The sequence below is a fragment of the Bemisia tabaci genome, chromosome 6 (genome assembly GCF_918797505.1).
Source record: "Bemisia tabaci chromosome 6, PGI_BMITA_v3".
In the NCBI taxonomy this organism is placed as follows: domain Eukaryota; kingdom Metazoa; phylum Arthropoda; class Insecta; order Hemiptera; family Aleyrodidae; genus Bemisia; species Bemisia tabaci.
The window spans coordinates 39,913,382-39,931,174 of NC_092798.1; the positions used below are offsets into that span (position 1 = coordinate 39,913,382).

At 39.2% G+C, this 17,793-nt stretch overlaps 2 protein-coding genes across 8 annotated transcripts in view; one reads left to right on the top strand and one right to left on the bottom strand.

The window, feature by feature from the left end:
• LOC109036447 (uncharacterized) overlaps positions 1–2,443 on the bottom strand; it is a 41,192-nt gene extending 38,749 nt beyond the window's left edge. The window contains exon 1 of one of the 4 annotated variants that reach the window (XM_072302030.1): positions 2,291–2,443. In XM_072302030.1, coding sequence (XP_072158131.1) covers positions 2,291–2,326 — 36 coding nt within the window. In that variant the 5' untranslated portion in view covers positions 2,327–2,443. Of the gene's footprint in view, positions 1–337; positions 1,995–2,290 lie in introns of those variants that run through there. The other 3 variants (XM_019050658.2, XM_019050662.2, XM_019050661.2) reach the window with 3 other exon arrangements.
• Positions 2,444–2,571: 128 nt separating this feature from the next.
• Positions 2,572–17,309, top strand: LOC109036452 (uncharacterized). 4 transcript variants are annotated; one of them, XR_011900128.1, is made up of 4 exons: positions 2,689–2,848; positions 5,571–5,642; positions 8,477–9,179; positions 10,183–10,319. XR_011900128.1 is itself a non-coding variant. In XM_072302032.1 (3 exons), exons 1-3 carry the CDS (start codon positions 2,765–2,767, stop codon positions 16,166–16,168), a joined length of 2,046 nt encoding a protein of 681 aa, XP_072158133.1. In that variant the 5' UTR covers positions 2,579–2,764; the 3' UTR covers positions 16,169–17,309. The 4 variants fall into 4 exon arrangements, 3 of the variants coding, with proteins under 3 accessions (XP_072158135.1, XP_072158133.1, XP_072158136.1); XM_072302032.1 differs by lacking the exons at positions 8,477–9,179; positions 10,183–10,319 and adding an exon at positions 14,279–17,309 and having other exon boundaries at positions 2,579–2,848; XM_072302035.1 differs by lacking the exon at positions 8,477–9,179 and having other exon boundaries at positions 2,691–2,848; positions 10,183–10,994.
• The last annotated feature ends 484 nt before the right edge of the window (positions 17,310–17,793 follow it).

The following is a 17,793-nucleotide window of genomic DNA, read 5'->3' on the forward strand; positions in this document are numbered from 1 at the left end:
TCAAACACGACATCAAAGGCAAATTCCAAAATCTTCAACTCCCTAGCCCTCAATTTCGCCGCCATCTTGAATCTGAGGGGTTGGACGCAAATTTGAGCTTGACAACATCGGAATTCTTTTTTACACGTCAGAACGAAGAGACTGAGCCATTTTTCACACTTGCTTCATTTACAGTTCCACTGCAAGTTTTTTTTTTTTTTTTTTTTTTTTTTTTTTTTTTTTTAACATATGCCCTCGGACCAATTAACAAAAAAACCAAATTGCTCAAACCGAAAACGCGATTGAAGACACTCAGAGGATAACTGAGAGTAACTATGGTGTTCTAGATATTACTTACCTGAAATATCAGGTACGTGAAAATCAGGAGCCTTAACATTTTAAAAGAGGAAAATGGCACGATCTATTTACATATTTCCTCACGACAGAGTTTCAGTTTTGTAACAGACTGAGACAGCTCAATACGTGGCCCCTCTTCCGTCTTAAATTTTATTTCTTCTTTTTTCGCTCCCGTCTTAGCTCGTGGGTCAATTACTCCAACGGAGATAAAATATGAGATGCAGATTACACCGTGCTGCCACCAGTGGCGTGGCGTGCTTTATGATCTATCGATTGATCTACCATTTAAACCTATGGGAAAGGATCGATTTACAAGGTGTTCGCAACGAACATCTTAACAATCGATTCTTCACCATATAGTTTCAACTGGGATAATATCGATGGTCGATATCCACGCCACGCTCCTGGCTGTCACGGCATGCGCTGTATGCTGTTCCGTGGCGACAATGCAACAATGTAAAAAAAACGGTTTTGGTTGAGGTACATTGTATCACATCGTCGTAGACTTTGAATAAATCTAATGAAGAACTTTTTCTACTGTATTAATAATTATGTTGAACTAATCGTAAAAATATATTTTCTCATCGTGCGCAATTAGCCTGGAAGATTGTCTTTGAACCCTATTAACATTATTCACAAGGTGTTCAAGAGAGAACTAATTACTCGAAAACACTAAAAAAAAGAAACAGGAAGAGAAGAAAAATGTCATACACAACTGTTCGCCTATGATGGGAGAAGGCGATCCTTATGAGCCCTTATATAAAAAAAAAATATAAATGGTAACTCCCATTTTCAATATGTGAAGGCACCACAAATTACAGTATTTTTTATCAATTCATACGATCATCCACATTTCCTGAAGTAGATTTCCCTTTCGCTCGAGAATGAAAGATTGACATTCAATAGAGTTCTTTCATGTGTCAGGATTCATGGAATTTGCAATTTAAGCACTGATTCATGTGTTAAATTTTGTGAGAAACAAAATGGTGCCATTATTTTTCTCTGAAATAAACTCTTAAGCTCAAAGGAAGCTCTCAAAATTGAGACCATAATGAAGGGGATGCTCACGCCATCTTGAGAGTCCACCTCCCTATCAAGTCAAACACTCCATGCAAAGATGGGGAGCAAATACATTGACCGGGCTCCCACTATGTTTGTGGATGTGTACTCCAAAACTGAAAACACGGTAACCCTGCTAATGTATTTATCTACCTTTGCATGGAGATTTTGAATCGATGTAGAGATGGACCCTTAGAGCAGCGCAGGATATCCCCTCCATTACATCCTCAACTTCGAGAGCTTTTATTGGGCTTTGGAGTTCGTGTCAGAAAAAACAAGAGGGACCATCGTGCTTCTGGCGAAATTTTACACAAGAAAAATTACTTAAATCGATAATCCCCCACACATGCAAAACCCTCATTCCCTAGGTTCAGGAATGTCGAGCACCTCGTAGGGAAATCTGGTCTATCAGAGTCGGTCCAAGAGACTTAAAAAACCTATTAGGGTGTCATTCGTTAGCCACAAACGAAAAAATGCTGGCTATTTGTCCTTTCTCCAAATTAATGGAGTAGAGCAGAGAGGCATTGCAGGATTATAAGCCAATACGTATTCTTTTTTAGTTCGGAGAGCTGCTCAAATATGATAAGTTTGGTAAAGGTATTGAAAAAAATCTAGAAAAAAATACAACAATAGATAAAAAACGTCCACCCTTCAGTGAGCAAGATATTAAGAATTTGCATGATTTGGTCTCAAAGCCGAAAAATGAGCGAATAAAGCAACTCAGGTAGAGCAACTTATGGTACAATTCTTGCAGGAAAATGGAGTCGACACAATTATCAGTAAAGACGATACCACACACAAAGTTGGACATTGTTGTTCCTAATCTGGAAATTAAGAAACTTCTACAACATCTTTTATATACGGAGAACTTCTTCGTCGAAAAGTACCAACTCACGAGAGAAAAAATGGGGCACTTTGTCGATTCAATCATCAAACTAAACAAAAGAGAGAGTTTCCAAACTAAAATTTTAGCTATTACACGTATTATCAAGAACGACACCACACTTGAGGCAGATACAGTTGTTCCTAATTTGGAAATTTTACAACGTCTGTTATGTACGAACAACTTATGTGTAGAAAAGCACAGAGCTCACGAGATCGAGAAAAATCGGCCTCTTTGTCAAATCAGACATCAAACTGAACGACACAAGAGGGAGTTTTAGTTCAGTTTAGATTTTGACTTCTGGAATACCCTGTCTCTTCGGGTGATCTCAATTTCTCATAATAATGATGCTTATTTTTTCAATCATACAACCCTACAAAGATAATTTTTATCTCGGTTTTAATGATTAGTTACCATCACTAATTTTCTGATAATGAAGTCCGCGCTTTGCCTAAACTCATTGCCAGTTCATTACTTGACTCCAGTATGAGTAACAACTCTGATTGTGAGGTTTTTACGACTCCGTTTAAAATGTTAAGATTCTTGTTTGGTATATATCTCATACCTCAGGTGAGCGTGACTTGAAAAAAAAATAAAATAAAATAAGTTATCTTAAACTGAGATTTAATTAGTCATTCCAAGCCTTTTAGAGATTCTCTATCGAAGATATATTTTCCATAAAGTACGTTCCGAAAGGTAACGGCCTAAATCCCGAAATGCTGACATCGAACATTGACCTTCTTTTTAGCCATAGACGCTCAAAACTTTGTTTTACACGCTTAGTCCCAAGTCAGGTCGAATTGAACTGCATTTTGCAATTTGGAACTATAAATTCTGGCTCTTCTGGAAAAACACTTATGTGCATGGGGAAACTAATGGCACATACGTTGTTTTTAAACCGGGCAAGAATTTAAAGTTTCAAATTGCAAAATGTAGTCCAATTGTCCCGTGTTTAAATACATTGATTTTGATAGTGTTTGAGGTATGTATGGTTTTATCTCTTTTCTTTGGAAGACAGAAGATACGACATTCTCTTTTTTTTTAAATGTTTACTCTTTTGGCAGAATATTGGCGCCCTCCTCACCCGCCATGTAACTTTTCCAGAAGAGTTTGTCTGGTGAATTTGACTATGCTGCGGGTCAATACAAGGGGCATTCGTCAAAAATATTCCCAGACACCTCACAATACCAATTTTGGGCGCTCAAGATACCTCTAAGCGTATTTATCCTTTATTTAAAACTTTTTTCCAACATGATGATTCATCTGGACACATCACAGTATATTTGGAGAAAAATTAGCCTACACTTTTCTCAAATTTCAAAAGTAAGAGACACCCCAGCGCGTGTTGATAACAGCGTGGAGATACAACTATACGTGCTTGATGGATGTCCGTGTTGCATCTACGAAATTGAAGGCGCGATGACGCGAGGCGTGAACTCGCGATGCTCAGCTGTATGTTGCCAATGAGGTGTCGCTCAGATTCGGGAGAAAAGAAAAAAAAACGAGACCCGATCATTACATTTCTCCTATCCCCGCCTAGGTAGCCAAGTAGCCCTCCTTGAGACATCACTTTACAAATTAGACAGTCGGATCGGAACCAACACAATATGAAAAGAGAGCAAGGAAAAAAATGCGCGTTGATGACGGCGCAGAGATACAACTATTCGTGCTTGATGGATGTCCGTGTTGCATTTGCAAAATTGAAGGCGATGTGGCGCGAGGTGTGAACTTGCAATGGTTGCTATGAGGTGTCACTCAGATTCGGGAGAAAAGTAGTTCTGCAAATAAAAATTGGGTGCAACAGAAACTGTCCGTTTTGCGAAATATGTGATACATATGTTGGTCCCAAAAGTACTCGCACGTTTTTTTTTTTTGACGAACGTAGAGATATCAAAATGCGGTGTTGTGGTAGTCTTAAAGACAGAGCAATTACCGATAAAACAACACAAATCCGAGCTCTCTAAGTCAAAAAATGACAAGTTACAGGGTTTTGAAAATGGCTTTCAGAGGGGACCCCTACGGAAATTTTAGCTTCTTTTCTGGAAAAAAAAACAAAGATTTAAAGATTGAAGATCAACTGGTTTTATTAAATCAATTTTACACAATCTTACCAAGATTACTAGCATTTAATCCTCTTCACTTGACGACTGGACACTGGTTTCCTTCTCAAAATACCTTCCATTGCTTGCCACACAGCGCCGCAATCGTTCTTCCCACTTCTTCAAACATGTATTGCCTGATGTTCTTCAAGAAAGTTTCAACAGCTCTTTTTATCTCGTTGATGGAGTTCAATTTCCTGCCTCTTAAGCCCTTTTTCAGCGTAGGGAATAACCAAAAATCGCAGGGTGCAAGGTCCGGGCTGATATCATGTTGCCAACTTCATTCGATCGCGATGATTTCTCTGTAGAATTTTTGATTAATCAAATCTTTGTTTTTTCCAGAAAAGAAGCTAAAAATCCTGGAGGGGTCACCTCTACAAGTCATTTTCAAAACATTGTAACTTGGTCATTTTTTGACTTAGAGAGCTTGGATTTGTCTTGTTTTATTGGTAATTGCTCTGTCTTTAAGACTACACAAACCGCATTTTGATATCTGCTACCGTTCGTCCAAAAATAAAAACAATCAACTCTTTGTTTTTTTTCCCGGAAAAGAAGCTAAAATTTCCGTAGGGGTCCCCCTCTGGAAGCCATTTTCAAAACCCTGTAACTTTGTCATTTTTTGACTTAGAGAGCTCGGATTTTTGTTGTTTTATCGGTAATTGCTCTGTCTTTAAGACTACACAAACCGCATTTTGATATCTGCTACCGTTCGTCCAAAAAAAAAAAACGTGCAGTACTTTTGGGACAACCTATGTATATTTAGAGGCATGATGAAGCGAAACTACTTGACGCACAATACATTTTTGTTCTAATAATTTTCTCATAAGGTTTTTTTTAGACAACCGAAATTTTCGTTTTTTCTGGAGGGATCCTTAATATACGTCAATCAGAATTCAAGCGAGAAATGACGTTAGGATTTGCACCCTAGACATCTTTATCCCACCAAGAGTTCATGTCTCATCGAGGTCTCTCAAGTCAATAAGTAATCGTGGGATGTTATCTCATATTTTATTACTTTTACTTCCCGAATATCTATGGTAGTCCTCATAGATAAAAATCTCGCCGCGAGGCTATGAAGATATTGACATTATCCGTTCAAAAATACCGACCTCCGAGCTCACATCCCTTTCAATAATGATAACAAGTGTAGAAAAGTTACCAAATGTTGACTTTTTTCTTTTTGTTTCACGCAGACTTTCGGGTTTCTAAGGCTAACGGACGATGAACTCAGTTTCAGCTCAGCCGCGCACTTACGACCTCTTGCGGTAAGTCAACCGTAAATTTCTATCTCACGTCATCTTCACATCACATGTATTTCTTAAATTTTGGTCACCAAACGTTTAAAATCTCCTCAAAATAAGTATTACATTTTTAGAGAGCATTTTGTAGGGATCATCATGCACGCCCTCTTCGTCCCATCCTGTAAGTGTTGTCCCTTTGCCCCTCCAGGAGTTTGCATTGTGACTTACAGCTATTCAACTGGCGCACAGTAATGTTTTTGCGCACAACGGATCGAGTCAATAGGAGAGGTCGGACAAAATTTGGAAACTTTAAACGCTTATAACTCCGTTTATACAAAATTTTGAGGTTCTAAAAGTGGTTCAATTGGTTTTTCTAGTGAAATTTTCTTCTCAAAGCACCCCTTAAAATGTAAAATTTGACGAAATAAACATAAATAATTTGCAGTTTTAGTCAAAAATTTCATGTCCGACCTCTCTAATTGACTCGGTCCATCGTATGACGGTACAGATTCGTAATTCCTACCGCATAAGTGCAGGTCCCCACGAAGATTTTGTGAGGAGAATACAACATTTTTTAGGGGTCTTTGTTTCAACTTGGTCCCTCTTTTGGTTTGTAGTGAAGTTGCATTTTTTTTTTCATTTCGCCATATTTCTATTCTCGCCTCGTTGAAATACGCAATGTCACGCTGCCATGCTGAGGGAGAACGCAATATTGAGGTGATTTGACGGACGCCATTTTTGTGTCAGAGCGACGTGCGTCATATCGCATCGATTCGTTCCATAACTTCAACTACTTGTCATTTTTTTCGAATTTTTAGATCGCATTTCTAGACTGTCACCTTCATACCTTCAGACTTTCTATCTCAGCTCACGTGATTCAATTCGTAATTCAATCCTGTGCAGCTGAAATTTGAAGAAAATCATTGAAAAGTTTTCTCAAGGATGAATATTGCACGGAGAAGATTTAACAACCGAGTACCTTCTCGTCAATCTACCCTCGAATGATAGTACCTGCGGTTATGGGACATTTCGTGGACGATTTTTTGTCCGCGTACCTGTTTTTCCCAGTAATTTACGGCCACGCGTTTTTTCTGCACGGAAGTTTTGGTCCACGTGCCAGTTGAGACCATAAGTTAATTGGCCCACATGTAAATACAAACGACAATTGCTCACAACGTTTTTGGATGAAAATGTATAATGTCTTGGAAGAATGAGGGTTTGCTTGTTTTTTTGTTTGGTCTGTTTGTACCAACTATAACGGAGAATAATATATAGTTAAGAGTTTTGGTAAAATTGGGGAAGCGTCAATTCCATGAGACAAAATTCACTAAAATTCTCTACACCTCTTTGGTGTAACGGGACTTAATTATCTTTCAAGAAATTCCAACCTTGTTATACCTGAACCGGATAAACCTCTATATTTGCCTCAGCTAAAGGCTCTAAGATTTTTCCTGTGTATGATAAGTATCTTGATTTATTTTGCGAGGAAAGATCTCTACTCTTAAAGGTTGCCTGTCATTCTTAATACGTTCAATTTCGTATAATACTGTGCAACACCTCTGTTGTGAAATAGTTGCCTCAGGCGCCGCCGCACGGCGGGCGGGCGGCCAGCGCGAAACGCGCATTGCCGCCTACAAACCTAAGTAGATACTTCAAGCATTGTGCAGTGCGTGAAGTATCCACTTAGGTTTGTAGGTGCCATGAGCCTCCCGCGCTGGCAGCACGCCGCGCCGCTCCGCTCTATTAGGCTTTAATATTTACACTTGCATAATCAGCGTTTTTTAACTCATGGTTTAGAAATGTTTGCACACTCTCCATTGATTATTCTCATTGAAATTGATGGAAAAAATATGTATAAATTTATCAAAGGAGAATAATAATATAATATGTGTTTTTTAAAAACGTAAACTACTGGATGATAAAGGTGCGCGGACAAAAAATCGTTGACAAAATGTCCTGAAACCGTACCTGCAGATGAAACTTTCTTCGGGTGTAACATTGATAAATCCCGAAAGAATTTGGCAACGTCAACGGTGTCCGATATTTTAAAAAGACGTCGTTTCAAAAAGATATCTAGGTTAATATTTGAATGATCTTCGGTTTGCGAACAATCCTCTCCCTACAGGTCATTTAGTGTAAGTTCTGTGTTGTGATAATTTTTCCTTTGTGAGAATGTGGACCAATTTTTTTCCTCTGTTTCTCTTACTCACTGTCTATCTCCCCCTCTCTCTTCCCCCCTCCCTTACTCTCTCTTCTCCTCCCCCCTCATCTAGCCAATACCTGGGAGGTAAGTATCATTAAAGCTTCTTTTGCAGCGAATTCTTTCTACTTTTTTTTTCAAAGTGATGCTGAAAAATAATTATGCTCTTATATTTCGATGCGCATTTTGATTGACTAGCCCTATTCCTTCAGGATCAGTGCCATGGAGAAACCAACCTTAAGGTACCTTGGCGTATTTCGTAATGCTCATCAGAATGTGTACATAAAACCGTTTGTCCAAGTCTTTGGTTTACTTTAATGCGATCTTATTTAAAAGTTTACGGCGAACTTTCTTTGAAGATCCTCTTTGAAACCAAAGTAGTTTTACTTATGGGTTAAGAGGATGAGGATATCCTCTGCATTACACCAGTGGCGCAGTGCGAATGATCAATTATCGATATGTCCCCATTTGAAGCTATGTTAAAGAATCGATTATTAGGGTGTTCGTTGCGAACACCCTGTTTATCGATACTCTTCCATAAGCTCAAATGGCAGACCAATCGATACATCGCAAAGCTCACCACGCCACTGCATCACACCGACGCAGCAACCGTTGTGTCCAACATTTACTAACCGTATGGCCATTGTTGTGTTCGCAGGCGGGGTCAAAAACCGCCGTCAAAACAGAGACCAGTCAGGGACTAGACGATGCTGTCATGAAGGCGGACGCCTTCATAAAATCCCTGGAGACCTTCGACGCTTTAAAGAACTTGAAACAAAGCGCTCAAGCTCTGGCAGTCTCCACGAAAGCCTTGGTCGAGGCGGCCGGCACCATGACAGACCACGTGTACTCAGCTCCCCTCTACACTTTCGTCAGACTGGAGCACGAGAGCTTCCCGGATGTCCAGTACCATGTCACCGTCGCCGATACAAAAGATGAGGCGAAGGACTGGAGCGATCTTCTCGTCGATCGGATGGACGGTGTTTTCTTCGCCTTCAAAGCCTAACGCTCCCGAGGTCATGAAATAGGGCTGTATCAACTCGCCTGCATCACCGATTACAATGATACCGTGCTCTTCTACGACCAGTTCAGTCGCCCGGTGACGCATACTGTTGTCGTGGGTGTGGAGTTCCTGACGCCAGAAGGGATGCGGTTCTCGTATCTGGTTGATACGGAGGACCCTAAGAACCCGCTCACCGTTGAGGTGTAGGGTACCTCTTGGTAAAGTCGATCATTATGGTACTCTTATGGTTGATGACATACGGAGAAAAACTTACCGTTTCCATGGGAACGTAAAATGAACTCACTGCTGATAATGACAAAGGGTTACATACCCTTATTCGATATTCTGAAAGTACCAGGTGAGTAAATTGCGATTTACTGCGCATTTTTTAAGCTGAAACCCCGCACAAGCCCGCTTTTAAAGAGTCCAAAGTCTCGTATGCATTTCAAACGCGCTGGAATGCGGGAAAATGATGGAAGTGATTTACAACGGCAATTAAATCGCTATTTCCTTCCTATTTTTCACTGATTTTTGTTAAAATAAAACGTATTTTAATGTGAAATTCTTGCTTGTTAACACCGACAACATAAATGATATTCGATTCATTGTTTCTGAAGATATATATTTTGTCCTATTTTTTTCATTTACGAGGAATAAAGTAGAGAGACATTTGACGGAGGCCGCGGAAACCCGTGCTTGCTTCTGATTGGTGCCGGATGACATCATTCGGTTCGGCGCGCGAAATCGTAGCGTTTCATATGTGCGGAAAAGCGCTATTTAAACTGCGTTTTTCTTGGTTCCTGAGTTCTCAGCGTTTTTAATGTGCGTATATCTATCGTGTTAAGAGCAACGGAGATGGATTCCTGGAGGAGGTCAGCAGGAATTTCTCGGAGTGATCGGGTCCGTAATGATAGAGTGCGTCAGATAATGGAAGTCGAAAATGACATCGTGTTCGACGTCATGACCAAACAGCTTGTCTGGTACGCGGTCATGTCAACAGGATGACGGAGGAGAGGCTGCCAAAATAGATGCTTGATTGGGTTTCCCCTGGGAGGAGGCGAAGGGGTCGCTCATAGTGAAAGGGTGGCGACCGGGGGTTTTGGATGAGATGAGGGAGTGCCAGCTCCCTGGTGTCTTGTGGGAGGACCGAGTTTTGTGGCGGTTAGGCGTCGCAGAGCGCCAGAGAGCGCTGTGAGAGCGACTCTTATGTGCGTATGTATGTATCTATCGTATTATATGCGTTATTTACCTTTAGAAAAATGTATGCGCAGGTCTAGATTCGTTCATGGTTTAGTGGCCCACTATGATAATGAAGTTCCAGACGATATTTACTGATCGCGGGGTCATTCCTTTGTTCACAGATGGGGCCAAAAACCGCCGCCAAATCGGCTTCCAGACTACGAGATGAGGTCGTATCAAAGGCGAACGCCTTCATAAAGTCTCTGGAGACCTTCGAAGTGGACAAAAACCTGAACTCCAGCGCCAAAGCCCTCGCGTCCTCGACGAGAGCTTTGCTCGAGGCGGTCAATACCACGATAGAGTACGAGTATGCCGCCCCGCTCTTCACTTTCGTCAAGCTGCGGCCCGAGAGCTTCCCGGAAGTCCGGTACCTCTTCCACTGCGGTGGCATCGCCGAAGAGGCGCACGACACCGTTGACCTCCTCTTCCAGCGGGCGGATGGTGTCTTCTTCGCCATCAAAGCCTTTCGCTCCTGGGGCCATGAGATCGCGTTTTCGCAACTTGCGTTCATTAAAAAGCTCAATGGTACCTCGCTCCACTATGGCCACTTCAGCCTTCCGGTACCGCATACCGTCATCGTGGGTGTCGAGTTCTTAGGATCAGATGGGATGTGCTTCTCGTATTTGGTTGATGCGGAGAACTCTGAGAACCCGCTCGAGATCAAAGTGTAGGTGATCCTCTGGTGAAACCGAGTATTATACGGTACCATTTCGGTTCATGATTAACGGAGAAAAATGATGCGTTTATGGGATTTTAAATGAATAATTTCCACCTTGGAAGTCTCTTTGAGACACTAGATCTGCCGCGCTGAGGAAAACGCCGTAAGAACATTCGAGAGTTGCTAAAATTTATCCTTTAAAATGCTCATTTTTAGAGAGTTGTGAATATATTCTCTTAAAATTTTCAGATAATCTAGATCTGATAACGAAAAAAACTTTCTGAAAAATTTGAAGACATATATTCACAGATTTCCTAACACAATCATATTTTATTAGAGGAAATTCGACAACTTCTGAAGACTCATACGGCGTTCTTCCTTAGCACGGCTGAAATGATCCTGTTGAAATCAAACAGAATCCTTGTAAGACAAAGATAATTCGTCTCGTATAGAAGTATAAGTTTTGATTTCTGAAAGAGATTTTATGAGGTTTTAATGTCAATCTCAATGGTAAAGTACTTTTATCTCTACATTAACACATAGAAATTTCATAACATTCAATTATCAAGATGAGACAAATTCAGGACGTCCCTAAAAGGATGTCAGTGCGTAATCAATTACATATGATTTATGAAGTCCATTTAAAGCAGCTTGGATCAATGTGATGTCATTTTGATATCATATAAACTTTCAAACTATACAGGATAAGCTGTCGATTTTGTCTACAATATATCACTAAAATCGACTTTACAAGGGTAATTTTCGATTATTGTGTGTCTATATGTGATCCTATATTCATAATCTTCGGTACTAAAATTCTATAGGCTGTGCTCGTTAATGTTCCTTAAATATTTTTGTTAAGTTTTGCTGTACGTTATATTTGAAAAATATTATACAATGTATGGGAACAGAAAAGTATATGTATTAAATTTTATGATAAAAATATAGTTTATGTTATTATTCTTTCACGAATATCAGCTCCATGGTACATCATAGAGGTCTGGTACTCGAACACAATAAGTGTACTTTTAGGAAAAATTCGACAGCTAATGTTTTTTATTAGTTCAACAAAAATTTTGAATACAGGAGAACGAGTCTTGTAGTATTACTATGATAAGTTAAGGTTCAAAACTATCTATAATTATTAGTTTCTCAAAATCAGTTTAAAATGTCTCTCCAGTGTATAAGGCTCAATGTAATTTTGAAACTTAACGTAAAACACCCCCCCCTCTCTCTCTCTTGTTAGCAAATTCATGAGTAAGAGTAGTAGTCATTGAGTCATGTATGCACTGCGCTCATCAATTCAGTAGGTAGCACACACATTACGAAGTTTGCAATGATATCTTAAATTTCAATTACAGTGATGAAAAATGATTCATACTCACATATTGTGACTCAAATTCTAATACTTTTGAGTGCGGAATGGAGATAAATTTTTGAGATTCGCGTTTCTTAATGCCACCAATTTGTGCATTTGAAATTGTCTTTTCAATCAAAGAAAAACTTCGATTTGAAGTTGATTTATTATATGCCACTCTCTCCAATAAAGTTTCAACCTAAGTATTTATAAATTGTTTTGAGCTGTGAGACGGACAAATCGTCATATTATCTATCTTTTAATTTATTGAAATTGATTCATACATTAAAGGAGGCTTAAACTATAAATATCTTGCATATTTGTCGCGACACTTGCTTGACGCTTAGATGCAATGTTCGACGGGTGGTTGCAGACGCAAAAAATTGAAGGCACTTTGATTTTCAATTGCGCTTACAACAACGACGATTGAGCGCTGTTTCGAAATCGCTGAGAGGCAATGCGTTGTTCTTGTGACAAAGGGGCAAGAAAAAGTCACACTCGGTTTCTCGGAGGCAGTTAGTATTATAATCGTTTTATTACAGACCGTACTGACGGTGAAATTACCAAAAAAAAAAAAAAAAAAAAAATTAGATTGTGGTAACTCAAAATACTCACGTCTATTTTCCTTTTCTACGAAAGGGTCACAGAATATTTTTTTACGAAATTTTGGGTGGATATTTTTGATATTAGATATAAAATTCCCTGAAATTTTGAGCAATAATGATAATTACATTAATGGGTCAAACAAATAAAATAAGACGGGAATTTTGTAATGTAACGAGCCCGAATACATGATTTCAGAGTCTCACCATCAAAATGTATATTCAATAGTCGCTTACTTTATATTTTAACATTCCTTGATCGTCGACAGTTTTGATTGCCGCAGTCTGCGTCTACGATATAAAATAATATAATTGGTACATTTTTATTTATCCGTAAAAAGGGCGGCTGTTAAAATGAAGTCTACAAACATCATTAAATCCCTTAAAAATGTCGATTTTAGGCGAGGCAAGCTGCCTCATCAAGAATCGATTGTTTTACATACATTTAATTGGAGGAACAACAGTGTTGCAAACTTGCAAAACTACCACTGCCTCCTCAGCATGAGAACAACACAGAACTTACACTAAATGACCTGTAGTGAGACGATTGTTCGCAAACCAAAGATCATTCAAATATTAACCTAGATATCTTTTTGAAACGACGTCTTTTTAAAATATCGGACACCGTTGACGTTGCCAAATTCTTTCGGGATTTATCAATGTTACACCCGAAGAAAGTTTCATCTGCAGGTACGGTTTCAGGACATTTTGTCAACGATTTTTTGTCCGCGCACCTTTTTTGTCCAGTAGTTTACGTTTTAAAAAACACACATTATGTTATTTTTCTCCTTTGATAAATTGATACATATTTTTCCCCATCAATTTAAATGAGAATAATCAATGCAGAGTGTGCAAACATTTCTAAATCATGAGTTGAAAAACGCTGATTATGCGAGTATAAATATTAAAGCCTAACAGAGCGGAGCGGCGTGCTGCCAGCGCGGGAGGCTCACTGGCGCCTACAAACCTAAGTGGATACTTCACGCATTGCACAATGCTTGAAGTATCCACTTAGGTTTGTAGGCGCCAACGGCGCGCGCGCCGCACGGTGGAGTACGCGCAATGCCTGAAGTATTCGTGGAGTCTTGCAGGCGCTAACATGCGTTCTGCGCCGATCGCAGTGTTTAGCGCGACCATTCAAACTCGCGCAGCATTTTGCAACTTGTGATTTTAAAGTTTTTTGCCCAATTACACTCTGAATGGACCATTTGTCATTTACTCTGATGAAAAAAAAAAAATTAAAAACCACACAAAATACAACTAATTTTTTCCCTTTATTCATAACTGGTAATGGTTGACAAAAAGCGGAAGGGCCAGGAAGGGTATCTCTACATGAGGAAGGGTAACGGATTGAATTGGCGCAGAATGAGCGCCAGAGAGAAGGTTTCTATTTTAATTCCTCGTAATTCTCAAAGTCCCGTTAGTTAAAAAGCTGAAATTTTAAGCTTCGTATAGATATGCTCAAACTTTCCCCCGAAACTTAATGAACAAAAACCAACAATATTAAAGTTAGAGAGAAGACTTCCTCTCTGAAAGACCCTCTTGTGCTCATACCGTTAAATATTTGCAGGTCATAACGGACTTTACTTCCTCATTTTCAGGGTTTCAGCGGCAAATGTGGTGATTCGATCGGCTCCAGCGATTTCCAGAACGTGCGACGAGAAAAAACCTTCGTGGACAAGACGCTATGGCTGAAGGATTTCTGGGACGACCCCGTCCGACAACATTACATCACAGCACCGACTCGCTTTGGGAAGACCACGCTCCTGAGCATGATGCAACATTTTTTTGACAAAAATCAAGGAGGGCATGGTGACTCGCAAAAATCGCATTTTTACGGAACGAAAATTTTCGAGCAAGAATCAGACTTTTTTCACGCACATTTTCGTGAGCATGTAGTTCTTGTCCTCGATTTCGGACTCCTACGAGAGGCAAATAATTTAGCGTCAACCCAGAGAATCCTGTGTGAGATTTACGGCAAGGCTAGGTACGATACAGATCCTGATAACAGAGGAAAAACCGCAGATGAGAAAAAAGACTCGATAGCTAAATTCACCGCTGAGTGTAAAGTTAACTACACGGAATATTTAGTGAACCTACCGACCGACCTAAAACAGCTCAACTCAAAAGCGAACGGAACTCAAATGATCGTTCTCGTTGATGATGTAGACACCATCATTTCCTCTTTGCTAAAAGTGGATGCTAGGAAGGATGTAATAGATATTATTCTGATGATCGTGGGTGGATTTCTCAACAGGGTGTTAGGAAATCACAAATTTATAGGAATTAAAAAAAGTTTGCTTTTAGGCTCCATGTATTTACCGGGAACTTTGACTCCGGATAATGAGGTTTGGCGACCTTTTTGTTCAAGCGAAAAGTTTTCCAAATACTTAGGTTTGACGCATCAAGAAGTGGAAGATTTATTGGTTAAGTTTAGCGAGCCGCTCGACAGAATGAGCGACCTCGAGGAGTTCTACGGTGGTTATAATGTTAAAAATTCGACTTTGCAAATTTTCAACACAGGTTCCATAGTTTCTTACCTAGGGTCTCGCAGATTTGATCACTACTGGCTGTCACACATCGATCCTTTACAGAACGATTACGCGAGAATAATATCTCGACCGAGTATGGGATCTATAATCGAACAGCTTATTATTGGAGGTAGGGTTCACGCCCCTACAGGAGACCAAGAGGGTAAAGTTTATTTTAATACTTTGAAAAAGATGAGGGATTCTCCATCCCTTATTGATGAATCATCAGAAAAAGTCGCGGTGAAAAGTTTCCTTTGGTACTTAGAGAACGCAGGCTATCTAGCCAGAAGCTACACCTCTGAAACGCTCCAGGTAGCCAATGGGGAGACGGCTTTCGCACTGGGACAAGCTCTAGTTCAGAACTCCAGCTATTATATGAATACTCATAATTTATCAGAAGACGTTATGAGGGAATATGTGGATGCCTTCATGACATTAACGGTAGAGGATCCTGAATTTTCAGTTTTCAAACTGGCGACCAAAATTCATAAAATTTATGCAAGTGCTGGTTCGAACACGGAGCCTGGTAAAAGGCTAAATTTTGGAGGTTTGTTGTATGCTTGGTTAAGATATTCGGGACATAAAAACTTGACACACATTCTCGGTAGAGAAATCGCCTACTTAAAGGATGTGCCCAAGCAATCCAATAGTATTTGGTCTCGTCGTGATGTTTTCTGGGGCACACCTCTAACCTACGGTATGCCCGAACTGGCTGTAGTTAGGGATGATATGGTTGGGATTTTGGCCAACTTTAAAATGCATAATATTTCTACATTTGCTTTGAAGGAATTGTATGAGAAGCGATACACTAGAAATTTTCCGAAAAAATTAGAAGCGTACGGGCTGAGAGGTAAAATTTACATGGGCATAAATATCGAAAAAAATTTCAGTGTGACGATCACTTATTATAGTTCGAGTCATAATGAATTCGATACTGTTGAATATCCTCTTCCGCAGTGAATGCACTTGAATTAAATTCACTAAATTTAATCGGCAACTTTATAAAGACAAAAATAACAAATAAAACGTCTACAGCTCTTGGTTACAGAGCATGTCCGTCCCAATTACTATTTTCTTTCTTCAGGGAAGTATGCACTTCAAAGAGTGTCACACTGAACTGACTTGATGACTGAAAAAAAATTCAAACTGGCTATTGAGTTCAGACGTTCTAAGTTTTATTTGTTACATTTGATGATTAATTGTACTTGAGTTAAACAATAATTTAATATTTTGAGAATTTTTCCGGGATTTAGGTCTTGTTAGTCTGCATTCTTCATCAGGGAATTTTGATATTTTTGCTTTTCTGTTAAAATTTTTAGGAAAAAAACCACAGAAACTGAACATTTATTGAAAATACATAGAAGTCATCAAACAAAACGGATTAATCTTTCAAAGAAAGTTTTGATAAACAACATATATTTCAGTGAAGTGCTTTAGGAAGCACACTTTTGCTTAAACTCCTCTTTTAGATTACTCGGATGTTGAGCGGCATTTAATCTGTTTGGAAAAAGACAGCTCTTTTTTTTTTGCTTTTTAGATTGTCCTTTATTATTTTAAATAACATGAGAGTTACAAGATTAGAGGAAAACATACCGTTTATCAGTATTAAGAGGAATTACAAAGTAAATAGTAACAAAAGAAGGAAGTCGAAAAATTTAGAAAATTCAAGTAAAGGAATTCATTGAGAGGTAAGGGGAAAGGAGCTGGAAGTGCTAGAGCATACCATCAGCAGGAAGATGCTTAGCGTGAAAAGGGCTTCCCCAGAGGACAATGAAGTTGTCATTATTGATAATCGTTCTTTTCTCAGAATAATGAAATCAAAAAGGGAATTACCTATGTCAAGGTATGATAGGTACATATCTTAATAGATTTATTATCATCAAAATACCTGGCTCAATCAAAGGCTGTGATGAGTTTACACAAATTTTCTGTAAATTTCTTGTATGGAGCCGTGCTGTTTTTAAATTATACTCGATTAAACATTTATAACCATATGTTTTACCTTGTAATTGTTTGAAAAAATCATTGTGAGCGTTCTCATCCCGAATTCTGCGGTGAAATATCTACGGTACCTACAGGTTCTGCCAGCAATTAATAAAATCAGTGGCGTGGCGTGAATTGCGATGTATTGATTGTTATGCCATTTAATTCTATGGTAAAGAATCGATTATTTAGGTGTTCGCTGCGAGCACCCTGTTTATCGATCTTTTCCCATGGATTTAAATGACATAACAATCGATATATCGCAATTCACGCCACGCTACTGAATAAAATATAAAAGGGCCGCTCGTCTTTTGCTAATTAAAAACGGCCTCTATTTTGAATTAGCAGAGGCTTTTTATTTGCGTTTCCTCTTCAAGATAGTCATGACAAAATACGGCTATCGTGAAAGTTGAATGGTAGCCTCGCACCATTACATCTCTAATATTCAACAGCTCGTTTACATTTTTCTTATCATTATATTCACCCGGTGACATCATTGCTACCTTGTGGACCTGCTTTTTACAATTTTCTTCAGATAAAGAGGTGAGAGAAGGAGGGGGGCTACAAGGTCTCTAATTTCTCTCTCTCTCTCTTTTACCTTC